A 16,481-nucleotide genomic window follows, 5' to 3' on the forward strand; every position below is an offset into this window, starting at 1 on the left:
TGTTACATTGAGGTTTCAAAATGACATCATACATTTGCTCATGAATTGATGGAAAGCTTCATTTGCATAAAAACCGAAAAGGCACTAAAATACCTTTGAAAATGGCAAAATGAAATGTGAAAATACGGTTAGATGGGACTCAAAGGTACATTTTCAATTATTGCATTAAAGGGCCTTTAACAATCTGTAACTTTTTCCACTCCTTTACCTTCAAATAGACATCTTTGGCGAATATGCGTGTGAGTTATTTGGGCACTCTAGCTTTAATCTAGTTCACAGAAAAATTGTCTAATCCTGTTTCAAAATCTAAGCTTAAACATAGAAGTTTGTTTACGTGCAAAACCTTTTGGAGAAAACTACAGAAACATGTCGAAAACAGTTTTCAATAATTTAGAGAACAGCTCGGTAATCAGTTCTTCTTTTTTTGCAAGCAAAAAACATACTTCAATCGTTTATCATACCTGTTAAAACGAGTCGAATGAGTCTAGCCGTACGACAAAAATTATGTCTAGTGATTTGATCAGTATATAGTAGGCGGTATACGTAGTGGTCAATTTGGCAAATTTCTAATCATTCTCTGTGGAGCTACATGTATCTTTAGAATCTAGTTTAAAGATATGATTCATCAAAGTTGCCTTCCGTAAGACTTTCAAAATTCTAAGAACGACTAAGTTTGCCATATGATTTTTTGCTGATTGACCAGCTGTTAATTTATACTCACAATATGAAGAAGTTTGTTTTTGGGTGAGTTTGCAAAGTGTAATACGAATCAACTCAAAATGTCAACCGGTTCAATTCAATCACAAGTCATTCAAGGCTAGGGACAATTAAGCTTTCCCAGTTACTTACGACACAAATTGTGACTGAGTTGTAATCGACTCGATTACAATCCCAAATCAGGCCGACTACACTGAATTCTGTAGGAATCCTGTTTACGCATTCGGTTAAATTAAACTTTATTCTGTAATCGTTTTCCGTCTCGACGACTTTGTGCTGCAGGTTCTTGTAGGAGAGTGCCTCTAGGCTCTAGACCTGAGGGCGCCCGCTATGATCAACATCGCAACGATGACCGCAGCCGTAGCGCCGATCATGCCGGTACTCAGACCAAGAGGGATGGGCATCTACGGGGAATACAAAAACTATTGTGCTATATATAGAGCATTTGACATCGTGATTAATATGGACATTATTTCGGGTGAAAATTTGTTCTGTTTCTGTTGACAAGCTTGTGAATGTGAAGTAGCTCTGTCAACTTTAAAGAAATGTTGTTGGGTTGGATCACTTATTCCCGCCACTCCACCCCCCCCCCCCCCCCCCCCCCCCCCCCCCCCCCCCCCCCCCGCTTTTGAATAATTTGTTAGACTTACCAGTCCGTTGCTGACAGGTTCATCTATTTGTCCAGACGGCTTGGTGTAGTGACCCATCCCACACGATACATTGTTGTTGGCCCCATCACGAACGGTGTAGTGACCCATCCCACACGATACATTGTTGTTGGCCCCATCACGAACGGTGAATTGGACCATAGGACAACAACAGCTGGCACTTGAACGAAATTACGCAAAATGATTATGTTTCAATCAAGAATCAACATTTATAGAATTTCTTGAGATATAGCTCTGTCTTTAAATTTAAATTGAGCTGTACTGACACTCGAACCTCCGACTTTCGGTAGAGCGCCGAAACAGTGTTTCGGAGGTCACTGATTCGAGTGCCGCTCCGGTCATTTCCTTGTGCAATATTACCGCTATGCTGTGTAAAGCGCAGAGTGTACAGGTCATCCTATACGACTGAGGGCTTGAGACAATGGGGTGTGTGCGATAACAATAACCCCGAGGACGTTGGACCAGTCCTCGGAAGTTTTTTGTGTACAAACCTTATGGGAGCTGTCGACAAAAAATTGCAAGTACAAACAAAGGGAACAAAAGAAGGGAACAATGGAGGGTCCTCGATGAGAAAGGAACAATGGAGGGTCCTCAATGAGAAGGGAACAATGAAGGGTCCTCAATGAGTAGAGTAAAACACGACTCAGTGGAGTGACGAGGCTTCGCGTCAACCGGGGTAGGAGGCTTCGGTGGGCGAATCGCAGCGTTGTGGGCGATCAACCTTGACCGTTAACAACTCTTGAACACACGCACGTACAGACACGTTGGTTCGTTATTACCTGTCAAACCTACCTGTACAGGAAGGTCATATCGTCAGCAGTAAAGTTCTCATAGACGAGAGACTGTTTGCCTGTACCACCGCTCTTGATCTCAGGGACCAGTGCTACCTCAGTCACGATGGCGTCGTCCATGGCACGGGCGCGCACCCACCATGTGTGCTGTTGGCAGTCACGTCCCATCTGCTGATCCGCCGTGCAGCCACCGCCAGAACTTAGAATGCTGCAGGTCGGCGCGATGTGATCGTTTTCGTCTGGATTTTCCTATAGAATTTAAGGGAAAGAAGATTAATGTTGTTTACTTATAACTGAATATCTCATAATCTTTGCGCTAAATAGGCAATATTTTAGGGGGCATTTTTATGAAAGTACCAGACCAAATTTTCTGCTTATAGAATGGTCCTTAACTTGATTTTGCTTTGCAAAAAAAACCAATTGCGCACTTCTCTAGTAACTCGATTGAATTGGGTTCAGGTGTGTATGAGCAGCTGGATATGCCCTTATCCTAACAGCCGATGAATGTACTTACATCTACTTCATCCTGTACTGCAAACACCGTGGCTTCAATGAACAGGAAATTACGGGACGAAGACACCGAACTCGTGACAAAAAGTGTCACCTTGCTGGGAAGACAAAAACAAAAAGACCATCAGTTCAGCACGAACTATTCCTTTAAATATGGACAAGCGTTCGATGTCGGTAATTTATAGCAGAGACATGTTATTCTGACACAAATATGGACCATATAAATACGTTTGTGTACAAATTAAGCTGGGGATCTATACCAAAATCCATAGGACCATTTTAAAGTCATTTAAGATTTGCTTTAAATTGTGCTCAAATTTGCAGGGAAAACACTCACTGAAGAAGGGCACTTTAAGCAATGGGGTGGGCCTAAAGGCTTGAGGTTTTTGGGAAATTGTTCCCCAACGACCCCAACCCTATCTCATTGACTTTGTAGAATAACCCCTGCGTGAAGGTAACGCTAAGTGAAACCTATACGAATCGGCTGTAAGGAATCGATGATTAAGTCATTTTTGATGATCAAGGGTCCCGGATGTCTTGCAGTCGAAAGCAGAGACAACGCCGAGTATTGGAGACCCCCCTTCAAGCACCTACACGGGTGTGCCAGCAGGTACGTCCCGGGTAGCGGTGACTGTCACCAGTCCCTCCCTGGTCTGCCCCGTAGCAAGCACCATACTGGTCGGTGACACCTGGGCGGTGACCAACGAGCCCGTGACGGCTGATGACAACGTCCTGTTCAGCACCGACACGGAAATGGTCAGCGTGTCCCCCGGACCGTCGTTGGCGACTCGGAAGCCGAATTTGCCGTAACCTCCAGGGACAAGGTCCTCTGTATGGGTTTTGGATGAAACCTAGCCTTGGTCAATGCTCTCGTCGTTATTCGTCCCGTACGCGGTCAATCGTCGGCATATGTCCTCACACGCTATACACATGCATGTAAAAATGCAGCGCGAACAGCGACCTCATGCGGCCATTATTTTTTATGCAAATCAGTTGGGGACGATCGAGAGCCTTGGTTCAATCGTCGGCAAAAGCTTATGCTTTTCTTTATTTTGCGCTGGAGTTCTAGCGCACGACCTCGTATGCGAATATAGCCTTGTTCAAGCCGGTCTCTCGGCTTTTTGTCGAAGGGAGATAATCGGGCCCCGCACCCACAATCAACGCGGCTACGTGCATGTACCACCGACCCTTGTCCGTTCGAACGGTTCAGTACTAACACAACCAGCAAGCACACACACGTGAGTACGGACTGTACGCATGGTGTAATAAGGCAGTAAATGTAGGCCTACTATGTTCTGCGTGTAGGTGTACGTACGTACGTGTGGGGGATATACGCGCCGCGTGGCCTGTCGAACGACCGCCTTGTTGGGTCTGCAACTTCCGGGTTTAATGTCTTTCTTTACTTTTTCGTCCAGTTTTGGACGAAAATGGGCGGGCTTCAGGATATTTGAGGATATCACGGGTATGCCGTGATGATTATGTAGGTTCGTCTTGGACCAATTACATGAAACAACCTTCCCAATAGTATGATTAATTCATTTTTAAGCTGACCAATCGTAAGCTTCACAAGAATCATGTGACGTCGCGCGGCATGCATAATGCATTGGTCATCATGGCGTCTTCCATGTCTTTTTAGCGAGAGCGAAATGTTCGTCACTTTTTCAACAATTTGACATTGATTCGAGTTTTTCGGCTAGTGTAATGAATCCATTTGTGTGGGCAACGATCGTTTAATGACAGCATTACCTGCAGAATTCGTTGGAGCCTTCAACACTGCTTCGGACAGACTGGGACTGAACGACTTTCACCCACAGCAACGGGCCGCCATTGCAGCGTTTCTTCGCGGACGCGACGTGTTTGTTAGCCTATCGCGGGCTGACCAATGAGAATTCAGTATACGCGGGGGTGGTACCTCATTACCGTAATAGGTTTTGCTGGGTCAACTCAAAACCATCAAGGCGTTGGGTTACCCGGACTAGCTCATGCATGTACTGTGTGTGCATGGCTGTTGTACGTACAAGCATAGCCTTGCTGTATGGTACAAGTTACTTTATCACTAGCAGCGTACGGGCATCGATATGTGCACGCAATTATGCCTTGCCAAGTTGATTAGGGATTTTCTTATCGGCGATTTTTTTTATCGGCGAATCGATAAGCCCAACGCCTTGGTCAAGGCTAAGTTTTTGTGCATTGGTGCCGTGTGCAGAGACACACAACGTGTACGTGTATGGATTATGTACGGTGCCACGTTTCACTATGCAAGTTTCCACGCAACGATCGACCAATAAGAAAACGACATTTAAGGTCAGCTAAGGCTATTAACATAATAAGCACCAACCCCAAAACCTCACATGGACGATTGAACCAAGGCTCTCGATCGTCCCCAACTGATTTGCATAAAAAATAGTGGCCGCATGAGGTCGCTGTTCGCGCTGTATTTTTACATACATGTGCATAGCGCGTGAGGATTATGCCGACGATTGACCGCGTACGGGACGAATAACGACGAGAGCATTGACCAAGGCTAGATGAAACCACGAATTGAATCAGAGAACTGAATGTGATTTTTATAAGTAGGACTCTCCTCGCGCGGCTGAAGCCAAAAGTAAACAAATTAAGAGAGTGGGTTATTTCACGAGTCTGCACTTTAGTAAGCTTTAGTCAAATAAACAGTTCGGCAACATAATGACGCAAAAGAGTCAAATGTATTTTCAAGTGCGGCCTTGCTTGCTTCAATTCTGCATGGCGTTCCGTGCAAGGAGCGACATGCATGATATCGTCTGGGTTTTTTTTTTTACAGTAAAACTATGGTGGCTTTGAATGGACATCGCAAATCGCAAATATTGACGTCAACATTCGCGCCAAAAATGTCATGTCTCGCTGTCCGGTCACAAATATTGACGTCAACATATTCGCGTCAAAAGTTCACGAATTGCTCTGGGTAGCAAATTTTTAAGGACATTTTGTTTCCAGCAAGCTCGGTATATGCGACCGGAGGGCGAGACGTGGAATTTTCGACGCGAATGTTGCCGTTGTGACAGAAAATTCTGTCCCCCCTGGTAAATGTGTCCCCCCGGACACATTTACCGGATCGCGGCCCGGTAAATGTGTCCGGGGGGACACTTTTACCTAGGTAAATTTGTCCCCCTCCAGGTAAAAATGTCCCCCTGCCCAACGGTGAAAGTGTCCCCCTGGTAAATGTGTCCCCATACAGTATGTACTGAGAGCAGCAGCAGCGTGTCGCACGCGCCAGTACATGCTGCAAGATTTGAGGCAGTGATTATCACATGTGTACATATGCGTATCCCTCTACAATGGAAATTCGTCCAATAGGAAATTTCGTTACGCGCTATGATGGGAACACAGACCAATCCAAGTAGACGTTGTATCACACTATCAAGGGCCATCGCCATGCATCGCCGCTGTGTTGAACTATCGCGGTAGAATCGCGATAGACTCTTAATCACCGTATTCCGAATCGCTGAACATTGTGTTCACGTATCATCTAATAGACTAAATTAAATATTTTTATATTCATGAAGGGTAGACTAAAAGTCCAAAATGTATACCTTGTAGAGTGAATTCATCAAACAATAACTTTCCGGGTTTTAAAAGAGGGGGACAGAATCACCTGGGGGGGGGGGGGGACAGAATTACCTGGAGGGGGACAGAATTAACGGTCCAGGGAGGACACTTTTACCTAGGTAATTCTGTCCCCCCGGACACTTTTACCGTGGGACAGAATTACCTGCCACACCTTCAATATTTGCGACCAGAGAGCGATTAGTGAAATTGTCGTGACAATTTAAGTTAATATTCGCGATTCGGGGCACGTCGTGAATTTTTGACGTAACTATTTACACCAATATTCGCCAGTTGCGATGTCCCTTCGAAACCATCATAGAAAACTCAACAGTAGATAAATACGGAAGTTGCTAGGAAGTAGAAGGATTACAAACAATAATTTAAACAAACTCACCGCGTTGAATTAATATTTCGCCGCGGCGGGTTGGGAGCTCACAAGTTACTAACTCGTCCGGGGGGGGGGGGGCGGGAGGCGATATATTGTTTTTACACAACTGTAATCGTCACCGTTTTCATGTAGAGAGAAATGTGGCCAGAAATCTTCATATTTTCGAAATTCAGTTTTTGGTCTTAATTGAATAAGTGAACAACAGCGAACATCCTGGCAAACTTCTGTTTTATCAACATCAGTTTAAATCAATAAAATCACGACTTTCTCTCTTCGTAAAAACGCGAAAACGTGTTTTGCCCTACCCGCACTCACTTTTCTCTCTTCGTGAAAACGGTACGCGCTGTACGCGCAGTGGCGTAGTGGGGTAAAATGCACTTTCGCTCTTCGTGAAAACGGTACGCGTTTTTTTCTTTTTTTTACTCAAATGAAACTCCAAAAAGTCTCTAACCTATAGTGTTGTTGCTGGGAAGTTGCTCCAGTTTGAATTTTACGACTGTGATCTCAGACGGCTGGGTGCGGAGTAATTCCCTGCCCTGAGTGTCCCGTCCGACAATGCTGACAAAAAAAGGCTGAAGAAAAAAAAGAAGTTCACACACCAGCGCTAAGGAAATCAGAAACTTTCTGAACCCAAAAAAGGACAAGCAATGAATAGTTCCAGAGTTTGAAAAGCCAAGTTGTAATAAAATTATTAACAAATCTTAAGCATGTCAAACACACTTGAATATATAATCTCAACATCGGTTCCAATTTGATGACTTATACATAGGAAGGTTTTCTCTGAAGTCGAAAAAGTCTAGGGAAGCATCTTCTCTCTTGATTTTTGAATTTTCTTTTTAGATGGGGTTGCTTATATCTAAAGTGTTGAATTTATAAGAGAGTTCATGTTTATAGAGCACAAACAAGTTAAAGCAGGGAAATAGTATGTATTTTAAACTGCGTCAGAGCGTCCTTCCTTCACAATACTTTTTTTAACCTATAAAAGGATTAATATATTGATCAATGCGAGCTGAAAATGAACAACTTACCTCAGTGGGAAGAGTAAGACTCGCCGTGAATAACCCTTCCGTTCTACCGGTCACTGGCTCAGCACTTGCCGTCAGGAGCGTTGCGTCACCCGCCGAGTTGTGCAGTCGTATCTCGCTGACGGAGGACGCAGCGTCCGGAGCTGACACTTGGATCATGAGCAACACCTCAGCTCCTTTCGATTGAAAGTGTTAAAGGAGACGTTCTTATTCACGACCGGTCGTGTGAAATATACCAATAACAATTACAAATGTACCATCAAAACTATTTATTTGATTACATTTAAAACTTAACCGAAGCGTCTGTGTCTGTAAACATATTTTAAAAAAATGAACATGATGTTATCAAAAAGAAATATGAGAAATAGAGCTAATATTAATTCGCCCCGGCTGTACAAACCCCCTGAATCTTTTGGAGACAAGACATTCTTTTCTTCTCTCTACAGGTTTTCGAGTTACAGTGCCTAGGACACTTTGGATGAATCCTTGGTTTCTTTACCAGAAAGAACGAAATAATAATAAAGAGAGTTATCCTTCGCTCACCCCCAACTGGTTTCCCGTCTATGGGAAACGCAGTGCCTGTCGCGTCCGTTTCCAGAATATCGAAGGTGAAATCCAGATGGCTGTTTGCTGACACTTTGACGCTGTACTCCGTTGACAAATCCAATCCTCGTAGTTTTAGCAGCCAGTTGCCCTTGGCGTTCGGCTCGGTAACGTTGATGCTGAACACAAGCTGTACGTCCGAACTGGTGTAAACGTTTGCCCCCATCTCGCTCGGGGTACCCTCCATACCTTAAACAAGAAAACCGGGGGCCAATGTTATGGCTCTGCTTACAGTAAGCGAAACGTTATCGCTAATGTAATGATTCTGAGCTTACAGGGTTTAAGCGCAGATGTTTTTCTCTGCTAGTGCTATTAGCACAGAATGGTGATAAGAACAGCCGCGTGGTTGCGAAGGCCGATTTATAAAGGTTACGTATAATACTTTATTTTGAATGAAACAAATTGCACACAGACATGTTCACGTTGGCTGGCGAAATCTTTGGAAATTAATTTCTCTCGTTTGGCAGATCGTATCTTCATGCAACTTTCAGGGTTTGTTTCCCTGATAATGATCCAGCTATGTGATTAAAATCGTTTTGATATGTTTAGTACTTTTCGTTGAAATTGGAAAAATAGGCCTGGCTACGTGCATTTAAAAATAATTGTACCACTGGTGTTTGCAATATCTGTAAATCTTTTCAAGCCTCACGAATATTAATAAGGTTCCTATCCATTATGGTGTGCAGTAAATATTTGCAGAATAGCCTCGTTCACGAGTTGTTAATTAATAAATATCACCCTTTTTGTCGGCTTCCATTGGTCGATACCGAGACCCACGCGAACTAACGCCGAGTGACGCTAATGAATATGCTAATATGCGCTTCGTCATTGTTGCCCCAAAATCGGCCAACTTGAAAACCATGCACGTGAGTTAATTTGGTCGGCATAAAAATCCTCGTTGAAATTTACCATGGGGATAGTTTTCAAGATGTAACGCAAGCGTTTGCAACAACAGATTAAGCTGAAATTCGGAATATACTTAGATGACAAAAGTGTTCAACAACTAGAACAACAACTAGAAATTGAGATATCTACATCATAATTTGGGGACATTTTCGAACGATTTCTTATCGACTTTAAGGTCAGCATTACCAGTAACCAGAATTGACGTTTCAGCATCGATGACGGCATTTTTTTTTTTAATGACATGAAGTTTTGAATTTATTCTTTTGTTATAATTTAACATTTAAATCATACTGAGCATATTTTCTGAGTAACACAACGTTCAAAAGGCCATGTTTTTGGGGTGCATGAATTTCACTGCTCTGTTATAGCGTCCAAGTACGTAACCGGATTGTATATTGAATGCCTTTTACAATTAACGTTTACATTTTAACGTAATGTTTTATTTTCACAGGCCTACGTGTCTGCTGGATATTGCAATTAATAACGAGGGCAGTGCTGAACTCAACCATCATTGTAAAGTAGTTCCCTGCACCGTAGTTCACTGAAAAGTGAAAGGGTTTATTGTTCTTGCACGGTGTTCTAGGGAAACATGCATCCCACTTTTAGTTCGTTTCTTTTCTAATACTTTCCTTGACAAACTGTATCAAGACATTTTAAAAGAACCTGTTCGATACCATTGGGTTTCATGATGTTCACGGTGTTACTCGACAGCGACCCGACAACAGACACCAGGAGCTCCCTCATGGTGGAATCGACGGGTATGTCCACATCCAAAGCATTATGTCTCCTTGAAGTCCTCTGGATTATTTTCACCTGGTGTGCGAAGGAAAAGGTTTAAATTTTCATTTTGTGTCACCACCGAAACTTCAGTAAGCATTCGACCCCATGGTCTTGTCGTTAAGTGTTTCATTCCTGTCATTCATCAGGCGCGGATCGCCCCCCCCCTCCCCACCCCAGCTCTATGAAAAAGCAACTTACAGTTTCGAGGTATGGTTCAGAAAATATAAAAGAAGATACTTTTTTTGTAATAGGACTACTCTTATGCCATGAAATTCCAGAGTAGTATACAGACAAATGTTGTTCCGGACAGGCATCAATATGCCTAAACTATTTCAAAAAAAAATACCACCCTCTAAAGTCTAAAATAATACCTGAGAGGCTCGGATATCGCCTTCCACGATTCGTGTCAGTTCGCGGATCCCACTCTTGTCTGTCCGGTAGACCTCCCCGCCCGATGCCGCGGCGATACTTACAAAGGACGCTGACACACTCGATTTATCAATCGCTGTGGAAACATTGATAAACAAAAGCTCTGTCATCAGGACAATAGTCATTTTGAGTGGTATGGTAAGGAACTGCTTTTCAATCAACGAATAGTATAGTCTTGTGAAGTGCACGCAATGCTTCCTTCGTAAGTTGGGGTGGCCATGGAGTTGGGGTGGCCATGGCCACCCCAACTTACGAAGGAAGCATTGCGTGCACTTGTCGTTGATCTCCGTGAAAAAAATCTAGCTGCTGAGTTGAATTCTCCGTCTTCGATATTATCGCTGCCACAGCGAAGCAATTTCAACATACCATCACTTACACCACAAAGTAGCACTCCACGTGTAAAACCAAATTTTGTCGTTTTTAAAAAATTGTTTTCACATTTTTAAACATTATTCATCAAGGCCTACCATTGCACGAAGTTTCAAAGCTTCAAGAGCTTTACTGTAATAATTACGCTAATTATCCATGGCAACTTTTTCACGAAAGTGACAATTTTTGTTTTCACGAAGTAGTACTCAAGTTCCATTTACCATTGTAATGCATGGCGCGCACAGTACTCAAATGCGAGCAAAACTTTTTCACGAAGTAGCACCGTCCTTGTGCCTGGATTATCCAATAGGTACAGTAGGCACTGTGATGAGGGCTATCAACAAAATCGGGGGCCTACGAAAATATCACAGTGTGGATTGGATTGTTTGGTACAGCTTAGCATCGACATGAAATTGATGCCGGTGCCTAGGGCGGAGTAGGGCCTACGGAACACTCAGGGACACATCATTACACTAGGGTACGCTCTTCAGGATATAGATGTATGTCAACATGTATACTCGCGCTTACATCAAAACAGCGCATTTTAAGAACTTTTGTACTTCATCACTAAAAAGTGGGGGGATGATTCAATAGCCCACCCCCCCGGTCTAAAAGTGAGGGGATATATAACCCCATCCCCCCCGGATTTACGCCCCTTCAGCAAAGTAATTCCGGCCTATGTATCCTCGCCGCAGGAATTCGTACAATGACGACCAAAGAAGTCCGACCCTTCGTCGTGCGACCGTCTTCTTGCGCGTTCTTGCGCCTTTGATGGGCGTTCACGTAAAATGGCGGTAGCGTTCGATAACGTAAATTTTGGGCGAATGACCAGTCTAGGTTTTTTCAACATGTCTATGGCCTAATCTCACCTCTTTTGCGTCGTCTGGAGGAGCAAGTACCGGTTAAGAGATAGATGACACGGACCTCCTTCTGCTCAATTAGAGCCAGGACATCCGGCACCTTCTCACTGTCCTTATCGGTGGCGTCTGTGAACACGTACACATTGGCTCCATTGATACTGCAACCGGTAAAATGTTACCATGGAGAGGTTATTTTTGCAATGCATGTTAGGAAAACAGTCAAAAAAACGCGTCACATAGTAATTCTTTTGCATAAGGCACCATTATGTGTTACTTGCAGTTTGAAGCGCGGCTACGGAATTCCACACGGTAACCCGGGGGCATGAGAAGAGCGCGAACGATGGTCTGTGTGTCTTTTCCATTCGTAAAACAGAAGTGTGCAAAATGGTGACAATAGAAGTATCCCTTTTACAGTCGTTATTTGTATGCTTTCTTGTTTCTGCAGGCATAATTCAAGCGCTTGTTCTATACCGAATGTTTATATTAGTCTAGTATTGAAAGACCAATTCTAGAAAAGAATCTGTATAGTTGCTTCGTTTTATCGTGTAGTGAATCCCGTACGCTGACACGTGGGAAATGCACTTGCCATGTATAGTAGAACCTTCAATGACGCCCCTATCCGCACAAAAACGATCTTTTTTGTGGAAACGCTTTTTTAAAATTTCGTTTTTATTCCTTGAAAGAAACATCAAAGGACTCATCTTAACTCCAGAGTCCTTTGAAGGAAATCGCTCAGTTCAACATGACCGTTTTTTGGCCAAATTTATGAACATGGCGAAAACCAAGTGGTTTGTCTTTAAGTTCGGTGCATGGCTCAACGAGTAAGCGATAACCATTGATCTCCATTGGTAACGTTGTTCGTGACTAGGAATTCGACTGGCTCGGCGTGTTTGCGTGCATGGTGACTGTCTATAGGCTTTTCAAAACTCTGGCTTCGTTTCGGCTTAAGAAAAGTTAAGGCCGCCGGCAGGCAACTCCGGGGACTCTTGTTGGTGCCTGTTAATGTTTCAAGAACTATCAGTCGGTTGATACGAAACCAAGAGTTGGAAAATTCCGTTTGGTTGGCATCTCAGTGGTTCAGAATTCAGAGGCAAAGCCGTAGCCGAAGACGAAGCCAAGGTTACGAAAAAAACCGTGTGTGTTGTCAACCGTTGAGCATTGTAATACGCTTGAGCCAAAACATTGTTCAAAAGTTCCTAAGAAGTTCATTTTCAACTCGTCGTCACCCTGGTTACAGAGGCGCTCTCTATCAGTTGGTCGAAGTGGACATCGTGTTTATTGAGATTCGATCGTCCTTGTTGCGGTTTGTAAGCCAGTGTAACTTAAGTTGGATTTTAGTAGTGAGTGAATCACGATGAGATTATAGCGAGCACTCCCAATGCATTTTGTTTGTTTAATATAGTGCGTTAATAACGAAGGATGCATGATCAACCGTAAGGAAGTGAATAGTGTAGCTTCTTCAATGCACATGCTGGTACACTGTGAATTGTATATTTTAAAAAAAAATGTAATCAATACACATCATCTTTAATCGGTACCACGATAAATAGTCTTCAAATTATGCCAAACCTTAACCAAAAAACTAATTGATAAAACTGCGTTGTGTTAAGAGGAATACATGTGTGCTTGGTCAGTTTTAAACAATTATGTTTCAGACCGGTTGCGTCCACATTTCATGTGATATTGGAAAAGTGTTTAAGACCGGCCAGCCGGTCTTTACCAACCGTTTAAAACCTGCCACGTGACGGGCTCTCTTAGGTATTAATGAATACCGTTTAATACAGGAAGGGGTTGGATTCTAACCTGTTCTGGACACCAAGTTCCAAGCCACTGTTCGCCAACTCCGGACAGTCACCACCGCCGTTGGCAGTTAGCGCGTTGATGTACTCCACACATCTCTGATCATCAGTGGTTACAAAGACCGGTCCGTAATCTGTCCCGCAGAAATGAGTATATTCGCTATTAGTAGGGCCCTTGCAGGAGTGCAATTACAACTTTTAAGTTTGGATAAGTTGGCATATGGAAACAATAAACAAGTTAAGATACCGGTAATAAATCTCGGAGTTGACGGGGTGAGTAATAAGGGCTATGCAAATAAGACGACGTAATAAACTATTAAAACTGCCTGCGTCTTGATTCAACATGTTTCAACTGCGATAATCTGGAACAAACAAAAAACGTACTTAACCAATTGCAAGATGCATGTTTAATGTAATATTGCACCGATTTATTACGTTTCATGCACAGATAGGACCGGATCCAGCCATTCGCACCGAACAATGAGGCGCGCGAGCACCTCTATGAGCACCTCATAGATACACGGAGCAGATATTTCTGCTTTTGGACATTTAACCATTGTTGACTGATGTGATGTGGGATATGACGTTTTGAACACCCGAGTGGCGCATGGCACCCTGAGGCGAAGCCGAGGGTGCTTTGCGCCACAAGACCTCTGTCTTGGATTCTTTGGATTGTGATGTAAAAACCACGAAAACAAACAGCAGTAAACATAACAATAATGAAAATCGAACGTCAACTCACATGCATGTCGAGTGCTCAAAACAGTTGATCGTCTGCTAGTTCGCTGCTCACACTAATGTGTGAAAACATGTTGAAAATAGCGTGGGTACCAACGATATTATTACGTACGTGATGGGGAGTGTGCCATGACTTTTTATACACTTAACACGTTATCGTTCTAGGCCAATAAAAATACAGTATGTAACACAAAGGTATAACAATAGTGTTTATTACGGCACTGTTAAATAACATTTACCTCGGGATGCCAAGTGAGGAAAACCCTCAGAAATTGATAATAACTCGTTCAATGACTGGCTGCTATATTTGCTCGTGCGTGATCCAGTTGTTGTTCCGATTCCAAGGTTTACACAAATTACCCTAAATTACTTGGTTTCTGCTCCACAAACCTGGATCGTTAAACGGTGCGAAGACGTACTTGGAGGCCGCCAGGCACGATTCTGCGTGCACTCCCACGAGGCGGATCGTCTCCTCTTTCACGGCGGCGACATCATTGGACATACTTCCCGAAACGTCAATTACGAAAGTCAGCGAAGTGCCTGCGTCCAGGTTCAGCAGCTTGCGGAATTTCTGCTCGCCAATGTGCCTGTACAGACCAGTTTCTGGTGGAAAACAAGTTTATTTTCAATCAAATTGAGGGTTTTGGTTAAGCAATAAAAATGGCAGCTCTTCCCAAACTTGCAATGACGTTAGATCATAATGTATTGATACCACAGCTTGCATTATCTTGCTGTCATCGTCTTCTTTTTTTACTGGTCTTGATTATGTACGTCTGTCATGAGTTTATTTCCTTCCAAGGCAAACAAAGCCCAATCTTGGTAAAGCAGTGGTTTTTTTTGTTTGTGTGTGTGTTTGTTTGTGGTTTTTTTTTTTGGGGGGGGGTTCGTTTTTTCCTTCTTCAGCAACTCGTAATATTTTGGTCGCGCCCAGTTTTTTGGTGCAACCATCAAAATATGCAAACCACACCCTGACACTATGTATATGTCACAGCTGAACCCACTTTGACTCCGACTTTGGTGAATCATAATCCTAAACTTGGTCACGTCGTGTGTAAGAAGCCAAAAAGTTGCTTCGCCCTGATATAAGTTAAAGTAAGATACAGCCTAAATGTGACCACACTCCGTTTCTCGCACAACCACAATTTTGTTTGGAATACACTGCAATCCAGGATTGCTGGAAATCTGTCTGGATATAAGAATATACAGGCTGAGTAAAAAAAAAAGCGAAACCCAAATGTCGGGACTTCTGTTTTAGTAAAGTTCTGCATTTAGCACAAAATCTAGGATATGAAAGCCAAATTCATATGCTTTTGTTTAGTACAAGAATCATGCAAATCACTGATGTACTTTTGAAGTTACGGAATTTTAAACACACCGTTTTAAAGTTCTGTCCACGGATCACAAAAAAGGTATGCGTTCTCTCAGCAAAACGAAACAATTCACACACACATCCCTATGTGATTTATTTTCGTTCTGCTGAAAGAACACTTACCTTCTATTGTTCCGTGGACAGAACTATAAAAGGGTGGTTGTATCTCAAAACACACCTCATGTCGAAAGATCCGTTTTTCGTAATTAAACTGATTTTGTTTTATTTCGTTTTCATTGTAATAGCGCCCTGAGCACCTTGGTGGATATGTGCGCTTTATAAAACTTCGTTATTATTATTATTATTATTATTTAAAATTCCGTAACTTCAAAAGTACATCAGTGATTTGAATGATTTGTATACTAAAAGAAAGCTTATGAACTGGGCTTTCATATCCTTGATTTTGAAATTGCTACATGCAGAATTTCACTAAAACAATGGTCCCGACATTTGGTTTTCGTTGTTTTTGGACCCACCCTGTATATTTTCACACACCGAATATCTCTTGAATGAGTTTGTATTTGACCACACCCACTTTTTCTGGACATGTCTACTGCACAGTGCCACGCCACTATTTATTACCTCTTTAATTGCCCACGCCCCCTTAATATCGGTCAACAACCCTTTTATTTGAAAACACTCCTTTTTGGACAATTCCTTTTATTTGCCACACCCCTTTGATCGAACCACACCCTTTTTTAAAATATATATTCAACAATAATAGAAATGGCTTTATGTAGCGGATAGTGTTCAAAATTGTAGGATGCTGTCAGCGCTCCACATTGAAAATATGATTCGAGCTCCCCCCCCCCCCTAGTCTATTGATTTTCAGACGCCTAAGTGTCCGGAGCAAAAAAGGTATACATTTCAGCACGCCTCCCTGCAAAAATTCTGGATCCACCCCTGCTAGCCCCCCTAATAGATAGGCTCTAGAACCGCGCCTG

The 16,481-nt window shown here is 42.9% G+C and overlaps 1 protein-coding gene across 1 annotated transcript in view; it reads right to left on the minus strand.

The window, feature by feature from the left end:
* LOC119742059 (von Willebrand factor A domain-containing protein 7-like) overlaps positions 1–16,481 on the minus strand; it is a 29,488-nt gene continuing 13,007 nt past the window's right edge. The window contains exons 7-19 of the mRNA XM_038218075.1: positions 14,559–14,771; positions 13,435–13,564; positions 11,641–11,789; positions 10,345–10,478; positions 9,868–10,006; positions 8,228–8,476; positions 7,688–7,860; positions 7,111–7,231; positions 3,281–3,515; positions 2,691–2,784; positions 2,178–2,425; positions 1,368–1,545; positions 1–1,121 (exon numbers count right to left, since the gene is read on the minus strand). Coding sequence (XP_038074003.1) covers positions 1,020–1,121; positions 1,368–1,545; positions 2,178–2,425; positions 2,691–2,784; positions 3,281–3,515; positions 7,111–7,231; positions 7,688–7,860; positions 8,228–8,476; positions 9,868–10,006; positions 10,345–10,478; positions 11,641–11,789; positions 13,435–13,564; positions 14,559–14,771 — 2,165 coding nt within the window. The 3' untranslated portion in view covers positions 1–1,019. The remainder of the gene's footprint in view (positions 1,122–1,367; positions 1,546–2,177; positions 2,426–2,690; positions 2,785–3,280; positions 3,516–7,110; positions 7,232–7,687; positions 7,861–8,227; positions 8,477–9,867; positions 10,007–10,344; positions 10,479–11,640; positions 11,790–13,434; positions 13,565–14,558; positions 14,772–16,481) is intronic.

The sequence above is a fragment of the Patiria miniata genome, unplaced genomic scaffold (assembly GCF_015706575.1).
Source record: "Patiria miniata isolate m_02_andy unplaced genomic scaffold, ASM1570657v1 HiC_scaffold_5, whole genome shotgun sequence".
In the NCBI taxonomy this organism is placed as follows: Eukaryota; Metazoa; Echinodermata; class Asteroidea; order Valvatida; family Asterinidae; genus Patiria; species Patiria miniata.